We start from the raw sequence: 17,765 nt of genomic DNA on the forward strand, positions 1-17,765 counted from the left end.
ATCTGTGCAATATCTAAGATCTTCTGAAAATATAATATTTGTTACATGATTTATATTATGTTTGCTATAAAATAAATAAAAAATATTCTTAAATGTCTATTAAACTACCCTTAAGTAATAAGCATGAAGCTAGGGAAAGGTGTAGGGGGTCATAGCCTGTTCCTTAATCTTGTGATAGACACTCATTCATAACAGTTTAAATGTCCTCAAAATATAATTGTCATAAACAGCTAACTAACATCAATTCCATTGTATTTCTTTTCAACAGATGAATTTACTAACTGCAGTAATCATAGTCCTAGCCATGGTGAAAATACAGATACTTGTTTCAATCTTCAAAATCAAAGAAGAAATATGGAAAATTTACGTTCTGAATATGGGAAATGTTTTACCAGAAAAGCAAATGTTTTAAGACATCAGAAAATTCATACAGGAGAGGAAGCATTTTCATGTTCTGGATGTGGGAAGTGTTTTACTGACAAATCAACTCTCATTAACCATCAGAAAATTCATACAGGAGAGAAAGCATTTTCATGTTTTCAATGTGGGAAATGTTTTGGTCAGAAATCCCATCTTATTAGACATCAGAAAATTCATACAGGAGAGAAAGCATTTTCATGTTCTGAATGCGGGAAATGGTTTACTGAAAAATACCATCTTATTACACATCAGAAAATTCATACAGGAGAGAAAGCATTTTCATGTTCTGAATGTGGGAAATGTTTTACTGAAAAATCATCTCTTATTAGACATCAGAAAATTCATACAGGTGAGAAAGCATTTTCATGTTCTGAATGTTGGAAATGTTTTACTGAAAAATCAACTCTTATTACACATCAGAAAATTCATACAGGAGAGAAAGCATTTTCATGTTCTGAATGTGGGAAATGTTTTACTGAAAAATCAAATCTTATTGCACATCAGAAAATTCATACAGGAGAGAAAGCATTTTCATGTTTTCAATGTGGGAAATGTTTTAGTCAGAAATCACATCTTCTTAGACATCAGAAAATTCATACAGGAGAGAAAGCATTTTTATGTTCTGAATGTGGGAAATGTTTTACTGAAAAATCAACTCTTATTACACATCAGAAAATTCATACAGGAGAGATTTCCTGTTCTGAATGTGGGAAGTGTTTTACTGTGAAATCATCTCTCATTAACCATCAGAAAATTCATACAGGAGAGAAACCATTTTCATGTTTACAATGTGGGAAATGTTTTAGACAGAAATCAACTCTTATTACACATCAGAAAATTCATACAGGAGAGAAAGCATTTGCATGTTCTGAATGTGGGGTACGTTTTACCCTAAAATCACATTTTACTACACATAAGAGAATTCATACAGGAGAGAAAGCATTTTCATGTTCTGAATGTGAGAAGTGTTTTACTGACAAATCAACTCTTATTAAACATCAGAGAATTCATACAGGAGAGAAAGATTTTTCATGTCTTGAATGTGGGAAATGTTTTAATCGGAAAGCACATCTTATTGGCCATCTGAAAATTCATACAGGAGAGAAAGCATTTTCATGTTCTGAATGTGAGAAGTGTTTTACTTACAAATCATCTCTTACTAGACATCAGGAAATTCATTCAGGAGAGAAAGCATTTTCTTGTTCTGAATGTGGGAAAAGTTTTAGTCAGAAATTGCATCTTATTGGCCATAAGAAAATTCATACAGGAGAGAATGCATTTATTTCATGCAGGTAGTGAAAGTCTACGATCCATTACTCTCCTCTACCACTAGGGGTATGCAAAGATTCCCAAACCCCAAGAGCCCTATAAAAACCCTCCAACCTCACACATACCTTGGTCTTTACCTCTGATGGAGGTGGTTTAAGAATAAAGATGTGCATTTGATTCTTCAGAAAAAGGGGTTTTCAGTCTATATTGAGGCCTGGTTTCCCCACAGATTCCAGTGCTTGTCAGAGGGATGTATATGGGGATGTATGGTTTGTGATTCTTTTTTCACCACATGGGAAATTTTTTTGGTGGCAGGGGCTTGTATTTCTCTTTCCTTTGTGGATCTGCAATATACTACTATTTGATAACCTTTGCTGATTTCAGTACTGATTTGGCTGTCTGCTGCTTACTTGATGATGGACGAGTGTCTGTTAGTAAGTATTAATATTAGTTAATATACATTTTAGACACTTTATAGCTGTGTTATGGTTAAATTTGTATATATTTGCTATATATGACCCTGGGACAGACAGAATTATTTACACTATTCCCTTGCTGTTTTGAGTACATCAGCTTTTTTAGCGTGCTTAGTTTGAATTTCGCGCCTCAACATTTAGGTTTATGCGTGTCACAGTTGTGCACACCGACTGAACGCTTGTCAGGTGGGTAGTCTTTCTATATTTCTTTCACGTGTAAGCTGGTTTATGCACCTCGGCTTAGCGCACTTTAGTTCTTAGCATGTTTGGTTTTGGCATGCTAAAAGTCCTTTTAGCTGTTTGTTTTTTTATGCTCGTTATTTCTTTCTCATGAGTATTTTCTGCCTTCGGATGTTATGTTAAGTTCTCCTGCTTTATTTCTTTCATGTAATTGGCAAGAGTTCATGAGCTAGTGACGTATGAGATATACATTCCTACCAGGAGGGGCAAAGTTTCCCAAACCTCAAAATGCCTATAAATACACCCCCCACCACACCCACAATTCAGTTTTACAAACTTCCTATGGAGGTGGTGAAGTAAGTTTGTGCTAGATTTCTACATTGATATGCGCTTTGCAGCATGCTGAAGCCCGGTTTTCCTCTCAGAGTGCAGTGAATGACAGAGGGATGTGAAGAGAGTATTGCCTATTGAATGCTATGGTCATCCTATCGGGGATCTATTTCATAGGTTCTCTGTTATCGGTCGTAGAGATCTCTTCTCCTACCTCCCTTTTCAGATCGACAATATACTCTTATATACCATTACCTCTACTGATTCTCATTTCAGTACTGGTTTGGCTATCTACTATATGTAGATGAGTGTCTTTTGGTAAGTATGTCTTATTTTATTTATGACACTCTCAGCTATGGTTTGGCACTTTATATGTAAAGTTCTAATTATATGTTTTATACTTATATTTGCCATGATTCAGGTTAATCAGTATATTTCCTTCATTCAGACTGTCAGTTTCATTTTTTGGGAAATGCATATGAATACATTTTTTTCTTACCTGAAAATTTTTCAAATTCACTTTTCTTTCTAAATTGTGGGCTGTTAGGCTCGCGGGTGCAAAAAATGCTAGAATTTATTGCGTCATTTTTGGTGCAAGACTTTTTTGGCGCGAAAATTACATTTGTTGACGTTTATGACGTCATTTCCGGCGTCGTAGTTGGCGCCAGTTTTTTTTACATTATTTAAGTCTCAGTTTCTTTTTGCTTCTGGTTCCTAGAGGCTTGTTCTGTTTGCATTTTTTCCCATTCCTGAAACTGTCATTTAAGGAATTTGATAATTTTGCTTTATATGTTGTTTTTTCTATTACATATTGCAAGATGTCGCAATCTGACCCTGTATCTACTTCTGGAAAGCTGCTGCCTGATGTCGGTTCTACCAAAGCTAAGTGCATTTGTTGTAAACTTGTGGTAACTGTTCCTCCGGCTGTAGTTTGTGTTAGTTGTCATGATAAACTTTCAAAAGCAGATAATATTTCCATTAGTAGTAGTCCATTACCTGTTGTTGTTGTTGTTCCTTCAACATCTAATGTTCAAGATATTCCTGTTAATGTAAGAGAATTTGTTTCTAATTCTATTCAGAAGGCTCTGTCTGTTATACCACCTTCTAATAAACATAAAAGGTCTTTTAAAACTTCTCATAAATCATATGAATTTTTAAATGACCGCCAACATTCTGATTTATCTATCTCTGATGAGGATCTATCTGGTTCAGAAGATTCTGCCTCAGATATTGACACTGACAAATCTTCATATTTATTTAAGATGGAGTTTATTCTTTCTTTACTAAAAGAGGTGTTGATTGCATTAGATATGGAGGAGTCTAGTCCTCTTGATATTAAAACCAGTAAACGTTTAAATTCGGTTTTTAAACCTCATGTAGTTATTCCAGAGGTTTTTCCAGTTCATGATGCTATTTCAGATGTTATTTCGAGGGAATGGAATAGTTTGGGTACTTCTTTTACTCCTTCTTTAAGGTTTAAGAGACTGTACCCTTTGCCGGCTGATAGATTGGAGTTTTGGGAAAAAATCCCCAAAGTTGATGGGGCTATCTCTACTCTTGATAAACATACTACTATTCCTACGGCAGATAGTACTTCTTTTAAAGATCCTTTAGATAGGAAGCTTGAATCTTTTCTAAGGAAGGCTTATTTATGTTCAGGTAATCTTCTTAGGCCTGCTATTTCTTTGGCTGATGTTGCTGCAGCTTCCACTTTTTGGTTGGCGGCTTTAGTGCAACAAGTACCAGATCATAATGTGTATAGCATTGTTAAGCTTCTTCAACATGCTAATAATTTCATTTGTGATGCCATTTTTTATATCATTAGAATTGATGTCAGGTATATGTCTTTAGCTATTTTAGCTAGAAGAGCTTTATGGCTTAAATCTTGGACTTCTAAGTCAACATTACTATCTCTTTCTTTCCAAGGCAATAAATTATTTGGTTCTCAGTTGGATTCTATTATTTCAACTGTCACTGGGGGGAAGGGAGCTTTTTTGCCTCAAAATCTAAGGGTAAATTTAGGGCTGCTAACCGTTTTCATTCCTTTCGTCAGAATAAGGAACTGAAGCCTGACCCTTCCCCTAAAGGAACAGTTTCCAATTGGAAGCCTTCTCCAGTCTGGAATAAATCCAAGCCTTTTAGAAAATCAAAACCAGCCCCCAAGTCCGCATGAAGGTGCGGCCCTCATTCCAGCACTGCTGGTAGGGGGCAGATTACGATTTTTAAAAGATGTTTGGATCAGTTCAATTCAAAATCATTGGATTCAGAACATTGTTTCTCAAGGGTACAGAATAGGTTTCAAGGTAAGACCGCCTGTGAGAAGGTTCTTTCTCTCACGCATTCCAATAAACCCAGTAAAGGCTCAGGCTTTTCTGAAATGTGTTTCAGACCTGGAGTCATCTGGGGTAATTGTGCCAGTTCCATATCTGGAACGGGGTCTGGGGTTTTATTCAAATCTGTTCATTATACCAAAGAAAGAGAATTCTTTCAGACCAGTTCTGGATCTAAAAAATTTGAATCGTTATGTAAGGATACCAACATTCAAAATGGTGACTATAAGGACTATTCTGCCTTTTGTTCAGCAAGGGCATTATATGTCCACAATAGACTTACAGGATGCATATCTTCATATTCCAATTCATCCAGATCACTATCAGTTCCTGAGATTCTCTTTTCTAGACAAGCATTACCAGTTTGTTGCTCTTCCTTTTGGCCTAGCAACAGCTCCAAGGATCTTCTCAAAGATTCTCGGTGCCCTTCTCTCTGTAATCAGAGAGCGGGGTATTGCAGTGTTTCCTTATTTGGACGATATCTTGGTACTTGCTCAGTCTTTACATTCTGCAGAATCTCACACGAATCAACTCGTGTTGTTTCTTCAAAAACATAGTTGGAGGATCAATTTACCAAAATGTTCCTTGATTCCTCAGACAAGGGTAACCTTTTTGGGATTCCAAATAGTCAGTATCCATGACTTTGTCTCTAACAGACAAAAGACATCTGAAATTGGTTTCAGCTTGTCAGAACCTTCAGTCTCGGTCATTCCCTTCAGTAGCTATGTGCATGGAAGTTTTAGGTCTCATGACTGCAGCATCGGACGCGATCCCCTTTGCTCGTTTTCACATGCGACCTCTTCAGCATTGTATGCTGAACCTTTGGTGCAGGGATTATACAAAGATATCACAATTGATATCCTTAAATCCCAATACTCGACTATCTCTGACTTGGTGGTTAAATTACCACCGTTTAGTTCAAGGGGCCATTTTTTGTTCGTCCATCCTGGACTGTGATTTCAACAGATGCGAGTCTTTCAGGTTGTGGAGCTGTCTGGGGATCTCTGACAGCGCAGGGGGTTTGGAAATCTCAAGAGGCGAGATTACCAATCAATATTTTGGAACTCCGTGCGATTTTCAGAGCTCTTCAGTTCTGGCCTCTTCTGAAGAGAGAATTGTTTATTTGTTTTCAGACAAACAATGTCACAACCGTGGCGTATGTCAATCATCAAGGGGGGACTCACAGTCCTCAGGCTACGAAAGAAGTATCTCGGATACTTGCATGGGCAGAATCCAGCTCCTGTTTAATCTCTGCGGTTCATATCCCACGTATAGACAATTGGGAAGCGGATTATCTTAGTCGCCAGACTTTACATCCGGGAGAATGGTCTCTTCACCCAGAGGTGTTTCTTCAGATTGTTCAGATATGGGGGCTTCCAGAAATAGATCTGATGGCTTCTCATCTAAACAGGAAACTTCCCAGGTATCTGTCCAGATCCAGGGATCCTCAGGCGGAAGCAGTGGATGCTTTGTCACTTCCTTGGAATTATCAACCTGCTTATATCTTTCCGCCTCTAGTTCTTCTTCCAAGAGTGATTTCCAAAATCATAATGCAACGTTCGTTTCTTCTGCTGGTGGCTCCAGCATGGCCACACAGGTTTTGTTATGCGGATCTTGTTCGTATGTCCAGTTGCCAACCTTGGCCACTACCGTTAAGGTCAGACGTTCTATCTCAAGGTCCGTTTTTCCATCAGGATCTCAAATAATTAAATTTGATGGTATGGAGATTGAACGCTTAGTGCTTAGTCATAGAGGTTTCTCTGACTCAGTGATCAAAACTATGTTGCAGGCTCGTAAATCTTTGTCTAGAAAGATTTATTACTGAGTTTGGAAGACTTACATTTCATGGTATTCCTCTCATAAGTTCTCTTGGCATTCTTTTAGAATTCCTAGAATTTTACAGTTTCTTCAGGATGGTTTGGATAAGGGTTTGTCCGCAAGTTCCTTGAAAGGACAAATCTCTGCTCTTTCTGTTCTGTTTCACAGAAAAATTGCTAATCTTCCTGACATTCGTTGTTTTGTACAGGCTTTGGTTCGTATCAAGCCTGTCATTAAGTCAATTTCTCCTCCTTGGAGTCTTAATTTGGTTTTGAGAGCTTTACAGGCTCCTCCGTTTGAGCCTATGCATTCTCTGGATATTAAGTTACTTTCTTGGAAAGTATTGATTCTTTTGGCTATCTCTTCTGCTAGAAGAGTTTCTGACTTATCTGCTCTTTCTTGTGAACCTCCTTTTCTGATTTTTCATCAGGATAAGGCGGTTTTGCGGACTTCATTTAAATTTTTACCTAAGGTTGTGAATTCCAACAACATTAGTAGAGAAATTGTTGTCTCTTCGTTGTGTCCTAATCCTAAGAATTTTTTGGAAAGATCTTTGCATTCTTTGGATGTGGTAAGAGCTTTGAAATATTATGTTGAAGCTACTAAAGATTTCAGAAAGACTTCTAGTCTATTTGTTATCTTTTCTGGTCCTAAGAAATCTTGATAAAGCCCACACACATGGGTGAAACGCATAGAAGCTGAAGTTGCCTGTTACCAGAACCAAACCCACTAGTTACCTAGTATTTGCCCGCGCGTATTAACGCTAAGAGCGGGTGCCTTTTTCACCTCAGTGATTGCACTTACAAAGATCCAGACTGTCTGTCAAAAGCAGGGAGCTGGGAACATTGGAAGCAAAAGATAACAGCTTGCCAGGTACTCACACACAAGGAGCGACGTACCTTTGCCGGTCACCTCCCCACGGAGGGAGGGGTGAATCCTGTACCAAGGAATAGAAGCTGCAGCACACTAAGCGGCTCACACGCAAGGAGCGTGTTTTGACTAAAGACCACAGACTCTGAGATACATTACAGCGACATTTGGACACAGTCGCTGCAACTTTCTGTGAGTTAAAGTTACATACAACCAGCAAAGATACAAAGTATCCTAATTAAGGAACATTTTATCGTTTTTACCCAGCACGTTAATTTCAATCACAGAGATAAGTCTTGTATGTTATATACCATACAAACAAAAGGGATTTTATCTGCTGCAAATATATAAGGACCATAGAGACTGTCCATTATATTCAGGAACAAAATATTTGATTTTAAGGACATAGTAATTGATCAATTCTATTTTTTAAAAGCACTTATTATAAATATTTTTATCAGGGTGGTATTCCAAGTAAAAGTTATATATATCGTAACCAATACTTACTTTATGTGTCTGCAATTGTTCTTACGTATTGTTTTTTAAATTTATGTATTGCATAAGTAGGGATTATTCCCACTAGTAAAGATTTTTAAAATTCACTGTATTTGATTTATTCTTTGTTTTGATATAATCTTAATAATTAGGTGTGTTAAGTATACCCAGCTTTTTAGCGCCCTCTCAATCGCCATATTGTTTGTTCCATTTCTATCTTGAGGAGATAGTGGAGAGTGGCTTAGGTATCCCTTTTTAGATTTTTAGCGCTGATAACTCCTGTGCTATCTTGGTCCTAAGAAAGGTCAGAAGGCTTCTGCTATTTCTTTGGTTTCTTGGTTAAAACTTTTGATTCATCAGGCTTATGTGGAGTCAGGTAAATCCCCGCCTCAGAGGATTACGGCTCATTCTACTAGGTCAGTTTCAACTTCCTGGGCTTTTAAGAATGAAACTTCTGTTGATCAGATTTGCAAAGCAGCAACTGAGTCTTCTTTGCATACTTTTAATAATTCTACCATTTTGATGTTTTCTCTTCTTCAGAAGCAGTTTTTGGTAGAAAATTTCTTCAGGCAGCTGTTTCAGTTTGATTCTTCTGCTTATAATTTCAGTTTTTTTCATTATAAGAATAAAACTTTTTGACTTGGGTTGTGGATTCTTTTTTCAGCGGAATTGGCTGTCTTTATTTTTATCCCTCCCTCTCTAGTGACTCTTGCGTGGAGTTCCACATCTTGGGTATTTGCTATCCCATACGTCACTAGCTCATGGACTCTTGCCAATTACATGAAAGAAAACATAATTTATGTAAGAACTTACCTGATAAATTCATTTATTTCATATTGGCAAGAGTCCATGAGGCCCACCCTTTTTATAGTGGTTATGATTTTTTTGTATAAAGCACAATTATTCCAGTTCCTCGTTGATGCTTTCGCTCCTTTCTTATCACCCCACTTCTTGGCTATTCATTAAACTGAATTGTGGGTGTGGTGGGGGATGTATTTATAGGCATTTTGAGGTTTGGGAAACTTTGCCCCTCCTGGTAGGAATGTATATCCCATACGTCACTAGCTCATGGACTCTTGCCAATATGTAAGAAATGAATTTATCAGGTAAGTTCTTACATAAATTATGTTTTTGCAGTTGGGCTAAGCATGCTTTGTACCTGTGACTTTATTTAAAAAGCTACTTTGGAGGGAGTTAGTAATTTCCTTTCCTCAAGAGCTTTTTAAGGGTTTTAGTGTTTATTGCAGTGCTTTGTCATATGCTATAATGGAGCAGTTGGATTTTGTCCCAAAATCTATCACTGAATACCTTTTAAATCATTATTAGGTTTGCTTTAAACAAGTTGTTGTGCCTTCTCCAGCTCATGTTTAGAATTGTTAATGCAATCAGAGCAACCTAATGCTGTTTTGTTGGCTATTAATTCACCTTCTGTTTGTTCAAACAGGAGAATACTGACATAGTTTCACCTCCTGTGATTTTTTTTTTATCAAGGCTGCGGTTTCTGAAGTACTGGCTGCTCTCTTGCCTTCAAGTAAGCGTAAAAGGTTAGTTCAGATTTTATCTTCTACATGTTATATGTGCCTAATAATCCAGTAAAACAGTTATAGCTTCAGATGATGTAGTTTTCTCTGGTGATGAGGAATCTTCATCAGATGTAGAACCTGATATTTCCTCTTTTTCGTCTAAAGTTAATCATATTCATTCTCTTTTAAAGGAGGTCTTAATTACCTTAGATGTTAAAGATCCTAAAGTTTTTGAGGATAAGCCTTGTAATCATTTTAATTCAGTTGTTAATTTCTCTGAGGTCTTTTCTGTTAATGATGCTGTTTCTGACATGATTTCTAGGGAATGGTGTAAGCCAGATAATTTGTTAGAATATTTTCATAGAAGGGCCTTTTTACATGCATGCTTTATTATCAGGCCAGCTATTTATATTGCTGATGTAGCTGCTGCTTCTACTTACTCATTGTCTTTCAGAACAGTATTCTAATAACTCTGCTAGTGCAAATCTTCAAGAGTGACAATTATGTTATTTGTGATGCTGAATATGAAATTATGAAGAATAATGTCAAAAGCATGTATTTGGCAGCAGAGCCTTATTGCTTAAATCTTGGGCTGCTAATATGGTGTCAAAATCCAGATTATTATCTATTTCCTATCAGGTTAAGAAATTGTTTGGTTCTGATTTAGATTCTATATCTACTGTCACTGGAGTTAACATGGGCTTTTCTTCCTCAGGACAGGAAGTCTAGAGGGAAATCTAAAGCTTCTAATTGTTTTCGTTCCTTTCATCCCAATAGGGAACAAAAGGTTGACTCCTCTGCTCAAAAGCAATGCACCTCTGGTTCAGCCTGGATACCTAGTGCTAACTGGAACAAGTCCAAGCAAGGTAAGAAATATTTCCGTACTACCAAAACTGCATGAAGGTGCGGTCCCCGATCCAGATGTTCCTGTAGGGGGGCAGATTAAGCCACTTTTTGTGGCTTGTTTCAGTCTTTTCCAGATCCTTGGGTTCTGAATATTGTTTCTCAGGGATATCAAATAGGATTCAGAACAAGGCCCCCCAGAGGAAGTTTTATTCTGTCCAATGTTCCAAGGAATCCTGTAAAAGTTCAGTCTTTTTCAAGTCTGTCTCAAATCTGAAACCTATGGGAGTTATTGTTCCAGTTCCTTTGCAGGAACAGTGGATGGAATTGTATTCAAATCTCTTCATTGTTTCAAAGAAAAAAGGTACTTTCAGACCAGTTCTGGATCTGAAAGCCCTAAACAAGTTTGTAAGGATTCCATCTTTCAAGATGGAATCTATTCAGACTATTCTATTTTTCGTTCTTCAAGGTCGGTCCACAATAGTTTTAAAGGATGCTTACTTTCATGTTCCTAGAAAAAAAAACTATTTCCAGTTTCTGAGGTTTGCCTTTCTGGACATGCATTTTCAGTTTGTTGCTCTACCATTTGGTCTAGCTACAGCTTTAAGAATATTCACAAATGTTCTGAGTGCCCTTTTATGTGTGATTAGGTCTCGGGTTTCTAGCTCCATCTTTTCCTTTAGCAGAATCTCACACCAACTGACTCTTGTTGTTTCTTCAACAGCATGGTTGGAAGATCAATTTTCCAAAAAGTTATTTAGTTCTTCAGACAAAGGTACATTTTTGGGTTTTCAAATAGTTTCAGTCTCCAAGAATCTTTCTCTAACAGAGCAGAGAAGGTTAAAATTGGTGTCAGCTTGTCTGAACCTTTAGTCCCTTGGTTGCTCTTTGTATGGCACTCCTAGATCTCATGATTGCAGCTTCAGATTAAATCCCATTTGCAAGTTTTCATGAGGCCTCTTCAGCTTTGTATGCTGCGTCAATGGTGCAGACATTATACTTAGCTGTTTTAAATGATATTTTTGGATCCCAGTACAAGTCAGTCTAGTTTATTATTCAGGGGGCTTCTTTTGCTCATCCTACTTGGATCACTACAGAATATTAAAAAATATTGGGGCTGTGGATTTAATTTCTCAGTGACAAGTTTTTTTTGTTATTTTTTTTTAAATCCCTCCCTTTATGTTATTACTCAAGGACTCCACAGCTTAGGCATAAGTTCCCAGGAGTAATGGATAGTCAGCTGTCATCACCTCTATGAAAGAAAACATAATTTATGCTTACCTGATACATTTATCTCTTTTATGTGGTGAGAATCCATGATCCTTTTATGGCTCTTATTCCTTTTTCTTACTTCACTTTGCTTGACTATACTTGTCAGGATGAGTGTAGCCCCTGGCTGCATAAAATGCATTGTGCAGAAATATAACAAAAAGAGACATTCTTTTTACTTTTGATTTTCGATTGATTATATAAATATAATCTTCTTCATAAATGGAAAGAGCCCACAGCTGCATTCATTACTTTTGGAAAATAAGAACCTGGCCACCAGGAGGAGGCAAAGACACCCCAGCCAAAGGCTTAGCTACTCCTCCCACTTCCCTCATTCCCCAGTCATTATTTGCTTTTGGTCCCAGGAGGTTGGCAGAGAAGTGTCAGAAGTTTTTGTTTTTGTCTCTTATGGAGGGTAGTACTCTTCGACATGGGACAGACGTTTTAAGTAATCCTGTCAGTCTCTCAGTGAGGGCTTGGATGAAAGTTAGAATCCGGAGATACAGGAAGAGGAAACCATCCGGACTCATTTTAACAATTCCACAAGCAATCGCAGTTTTCGAACTTCGCTGCCTGCTTTCTTCTCTCAAGTCCATGGTGGAAGCGAGGCTACTATCCGTCACACTTGAAGGGCCATGTTCCTGTTCCATGGCGTAGATTCCGGGAAGATCGTTTCATTTTACTTTTTCATGATTGTACTGTAACTCATTTGTTCCTGCGATGGAGAATTCTAGTCCGCTGGTGCCTGGTTCATAGGAGGTGGTGAGTGCCCCAGCCATTGTGGGTGTCAGGTGCCATTTAAATTGTTTTATATTTAGTCAATTTTTTGGAATCCTTTATCCAGTTATGGAGGATGCTGATGTTGAGATTGTTCAACTTTCTGATTCAGATTCCTTGTCCTGTGACGAATGTGAATTGGCCCCATTGACTCAGGTCAGTCAGTTATGTTGTTTAGGCCGTTCTAGAACTCCTTGTGTCTCGGGCTTGGGGATTCAAGGGACTGCTAAGCCATCCGCCTCGGGGGGGCCTGTCCTCCAGGAGGCGAGTTCCCTACCGCTCCCTAATACTACACATGCGGGTAACCCAGGTTATGTTTTTTCCTCCTTGGAGGGTGGATTGCTCCCCCCGGAGGTTGTGGCACGTTTTTGCTTTTAAATACTTTTGGTGCTTGCGCGTCTATAAAGTCCAGATGTTTATTTGCGATTGTGTTTGTGCCCAATTGCCCCAGGTCTCTCGGCCACTGGAGGGCATGTGCAGTTCCCTGCGGGTGAAACTGTTCCTAAATGTTGTGCCTTTCGTTACAGGCTGGCTCACCTTTGTGTTCTACTCAGACATGTTTTTGAGCTTTTTGGGGACCATATCCTTCTCGGTTATGGGACTCATCAGTCTCCTCCTTCGAATGGCTCACCTCGTTAGACATGGGGGGATGAAGTAATCTCCTTTAAGTCTTGTATCGAGATCCTTCCAAGTTTTGTTGGAAGAACAGGGTTTCTGTTAGGCTGGTCCTGCGGATCTTTCTGTTCTTCTTGGGCGTTAGCCCTCGGGTTGCCTGAATTTTATTTTTCATACTGTGTTTCCTGTGTTTTCCATTCTCTGGGATCGATACTCGCTGTTTGCTTCTACAGAAGTTGTTCAGGACAAGTTAGTCCCATGTTTGTCTGTTTTTTTCTTCCTCCCTCTCTGAGGGCGGATTTAGCAATCTTGGCAGTTATGACCCTGGTTGCAGGCTGGTCCTGCTTGGGTTCAGACCTTCTGTCTCATGGCTTATTCAGACACGTGGTGCCTATTATTCCTTGCTGGTCAGGTTAGGGTGCTGAGTGCTCTTAATATTATTAATGTTTCTTGTTATTTGTTTTACATGTTTCAGCTAAGCATTCTCAAGAGGATTTGCGGGTCCATGCGGCTCTCAGGATTGTTTCAGTCATAAATAACCGTCTCTCTGGTGACTGGGTTAGTGAATTTTGCTGCGTCACTCTCTGTTGCTTCCGATACCCTCGGAACCTAGAGTATTCCTTCCCACGTGGTGGAAAAATTAGAGGGTTTTGTTCCTCTTTTACGCCGGTCTGTTACTTTAGGAAATTGTCCTTTTGGACTTGTTTCTTTAGTGGTTCTTCTTCATTGAGACCTCTTGGATTTTGTCCATTGCTCTTTGTGGATGGGTCACCTTCAGGGGACTTGGATTCCCTTTGGGAGTTGGTTGTTCCTTTTTCGGGACATTAGACAGTGAGGTCTTTTTGGGCTCCGGGTTAGGGGTCCTTCCCCGGTGTTGGGAATGGTCTGCATCTTATTCTTGGGATAGAAGAGATCCTAGTGGTTTTCTACTCATATGGTTCAGGTATTGCCATCCAGGTGGCATCCAAACCCATGTTTTACTGTCCTCTGACTATAATCTGAGGTGATGTGGAGGCTTGATGTTGCTTTGTTCGGGTGACATATCCTCACTGTTCCCCTTGTGTCTGGAGCTCGTGGCTAGCTGGACAGCTAGCTCAGCATACTAATGCTCTGTGGCTACTCTGTACTGTAGCAAACCGAGGGTTGCTAGTTCGATCCCCGGCGAGGTCTACTCAGCCTTTCCTTCTTTCGAGGTTGATAAAATGAGCATCACCTTTTGTCCCTTAAGGGAAATTAGCCGCACTTTCCAGCAGAATCATGTTAATGTTGCTTGGACGCCTGCTAGCTCTAGTGTCCTTTTATGTCTCTGGCTCTTTGGAGTGTTGGCTCCTGCAAGGGGTGGTCTCTTCCTTTTGGGTCAGGACCCGCAAGGGCTTCTTGCTCTTGTTATCTGGGTTATTCTGGATTATTCCCTGGGAGGTCTGTTTTTTTATATCAGAGGAGGGATTTATGTTCCTGGAAGATTGTTTATTCTAAACATTTCTGGGGCCCAGGCTTCTTGTCCTGATCTTCCGGTTGTCGAGGGTTTTACTCTGCGTTTTCTCTTTGTGGATCCCGCTGTGGGATGTTACTAGACCTTAGGATTCTAGGACTGACCAGGGGGTTCCAGTTTCCAGGGTACTTGGGCTTGGCCCTTGTTCTGGCTGTTCTGCTTTACAACTTGGCCAGATTTACTGAGAGCCGGGGCTTCTTGGGGCTTGTCTTGTGCCAGACGATATGGTTCCCTTGGGACAGCTGACTAACGTGACCTAATGGTGGGCTTTCCTGCCTAGCAAACGGAATGTTTGCGATTGCTCAGCAGTCACTTTTGCATCTGGTATGTGTGCTAGCAAGATGGTGTTTTAAGGGGTTCTTCCGTGTTCTTCAGTGACGTGGCCTTGTGTCCTCTTGGTTCTAACTACGACTTCCTGTCTTATGGGCAGGTGTTTATTGATGCTCTCCTCTTCAGGGGGCTCGTTGTCCTCCTTTCGGAGGTGTGGTTCCTTTTTAGGGGCCTCTCCTGTGTTCGGGAGGTTGGAACAGATGTTTTATGTTGTTCGGGGATTGGTCTGCTCTTTGAGTTGTTCCTTTCCATCTGGGGAGCTGCTGGCTCCGCATTGAGACTTAGTCGGGTGACTTTGCTAGATCCCTTGGGTCTAATGCCTGATTTAGGTTGAAGTGGCTGTGTCTATTCTTCCGCCCTTTTGGGGGCCGGTCTTGGGGTTCCTTTCGGTTCCCTTGCTTTCAGATCTGCCGTTGCTTGGGCTGGTCCGGCTAGGTGTAGGATCTGTGATCTGTTCTTTGCTCCTCAGGTCTTGGGGGTGACAGTGGACTTTTTTTGAGGTTCTGTGTCTCTCCCCATTTGAGATCTGTGAGTAGGCTTGGCAGCCTGGATTGCCTGGAGAGTCTCCTCTGTCTTGGAGGTTGGGCAATCTGCTATTTTGTTTGGCCGCTTTTTCCTTATGGATAGTGTTTTGTCTTCCTACGGATGGCAGTGTGTTATTGGAATCATATTTATTTTCTGAGTTTGCTACTTGTAATTTCTGTTTGCTATGCTCAGTCTCTGAGCTCTGATGTTTTGAGAACTTTGTCTTCAGCTGTCTTTTTTGGTGCTGTTGCACAATGTTTGGGAAATGTTTCTTCTCCTTGATGATGCCCAGTTGCTCCTTGTGGGTTGGGCGTCGTCTCCCCTTGTTCTCGGGATCCATTTGGGTCTCTGTGGACTTGGCCTTCTTTTGAAGGGGGTTTTCCTTTATGGATTTTGCTGTACCTTTCAGTTATTCCTTTGGCTTACCCTTGTCCTCTCCCTTTTGGGGATTTTGGTACTGTACTAGTAAGGGTTGTGTGGGGACTGACTGCTGGGCGATGGTTCTCCTGGAGGAGTGTTGGCTCAGTGAGTCTGCTTGCGGTCTCTAGTTAGGCTTTCGGACTATCTGATGGTCAGTGTCCTTGGGGACTTTTCCTTCTAGTTTTTTTGCCCGGCTCCGACAAAGCGGGGTTTGGTTGGGTTGGGTTTTTTTCAGGCCTGGTGCCCTCAGAATGGGTCGCCTATTGTACCCTACCGTTTTTGCATTCACTGTCCTCTATAGCTTGAGTATTGTTTCCCAAAAGTAATGAATGCCGCTGTGGACTCTTTCCATTTATGAAGAAAAACTTAAATTATGCTTACCTGATCATTTTCTTCAGTTGGAAAGAGTCCGCAGCTCCCCACCCGTATTTTTTCTATGGGGCGTCTTTTATTTTTTATTCTTCTGGCACCTTTTCACCCTGGTATTTCTTCTACTGTTCCTTGTTCCTCAGCAGAATGACTGGGGGATGAGGGAAGTGGGAGGAGCATTTAACCCTTTGGCTGGGGTGTCTTTGCCTCCTCCTGGTGGCCAGGTTTTTATTTCCCAAAAGTAATGAATGCAGCTGTGAACTCTTTCCATCTGAAGAAAAGAAAATTATCAGGTAAGCAAAATTTAAGTTACCTTGTTGTATGAAGTTGTGAACAGCTGAAACAATGCAGTAGAAATGTCATGTTACAATATGATGTCATTTTTGTGTGTTTTTTTGTTACTTATTTGGAAAAAAAAGAATAATAAAAAAAGGAAAATGCTAATTATTCTCCATGTTTTACTTTTTTTGAAAGGTTCCCTAATACAATTATAGATCTACAAAAGTTTTGATTATGAAAAAAACTCACTATTTTGTTTAAGATTTTGTTTTAAAAATACATATTTTTATTACAATTGTAATAAACAGCTTTGCTGTAGTTTTTGCATGTCATAATATATACATAAAATAATGGTACAGTTTGAATCTGCTGAGTCTGCTGAAAACACAATATATAGTTTGTTTAGGTTTCTCCCTTAAAAATACTTCCAGGGGGGGCGGAGCTGGCCGCAGCTAAGATGGCTGTGTAACAGCCTCAATTTTAATAAATAAAAACAGCAAAACATGGGTGTATGAATGCCTTTACCACAAGGAACCTTAAGATTACGACAGAGACGGCCGTGACCTGAATTAATCAACAGCGCTGCCGGGTACATCCGACATTGCAGCCTGTGACGCACTTTGAAATCACCTTACAGGTCGCAGTGCTACGGACAACAGGGGAGCCCGGCTTGAGGTATACAAGGAAAGGCAGCATTACTCCGTTCAAAGAGTAGTGGTAATGTAGGGAGGCGAGCAGGGGACATCCAACATTTACCCTAAGAAAGGCATTAGGTTAATGCGCAACTTGGCCTCAATATACTCAGGCAGGGAAATGCCATTTTGTTATTCCTGGCAGGTGATGCAAAAGACTGTGTAAGATCGCAACAAGCAAAGAGTATATAGAGCCGTAGCTACTGGACTTTATTTAACCGCTTGCTTCAGAGACTCTGAAGGACTTTTGTAAACGGGATATACAGCAGCTGCAGCAGTGTAAGGCTGATACACTCAATGAATATAGGTTGCGCTCTTTGGCAATTATCCTGCGCTATATATAACAGATAGGGCCTGCTCTCTCCCCTTCACTTAAAGACTTAACCATGCATGTTCACTACTGAAAGTAGTCTATTTCAATACGAGCACCCCAAGGTTTTATC

The 17,765-nt window shown here is 39.9% G+C and overlaps 1 protein-coding gene across 1 annotated transcript; it reads left to right on the forward strand.

Annotated features, from left to right (window-relative positions):
- The first annotated feature begins 354 nt into the window (after positions 1-354).
- On the forward strand, positions 355-16,834 carry LOC128657939 (gastrula zinc finger protein XlCGF26.1-like). Its single transcript, XM_053712364.1, has 3 exons — positions 355-1,462; positions 13,691-13,773; positions 16,826-16,834. Exons 1-3 carry the CDS (start codon positions 355-357, stop codon positions 16,832-16,834), a joined length of 1,200 nt encoding a protein of 399 aa, XP_053568339.1.
- Positions 16,835-17,765: the final 931 nt, after the last annotated feature.

Source organism: Bombina bombina, chromosome 4, assembly GCF_027579735.1.
Source record: "Bombina bombina isolate aBomBom1 chromosome 4, aBomBom1.pri, whole genome shotgun sequence".
NCBI lineage: Eukaryota > Metazoa > Chordata > Amphibia > Anura > Bombinatoridae > Bombina > Bombina bombina.

Excerpts from the sequence above, each read along its gene's own strand:
- LOC128657939 (XM_053712364.1), top strand. The coding sequence starts at position 355 with ATGGAAAATTTACGTTCTGAATATGGGAAATGTTTTACCAGAAAAGCA. Across the intron at positions 1,463-13,690 it reads AGATTTTTCATGTCTTGAAT|CTAAGCATTCTCAAGAGGAT; the intron begins GTGGGAAATGTT and ends TACATGTTTCAG.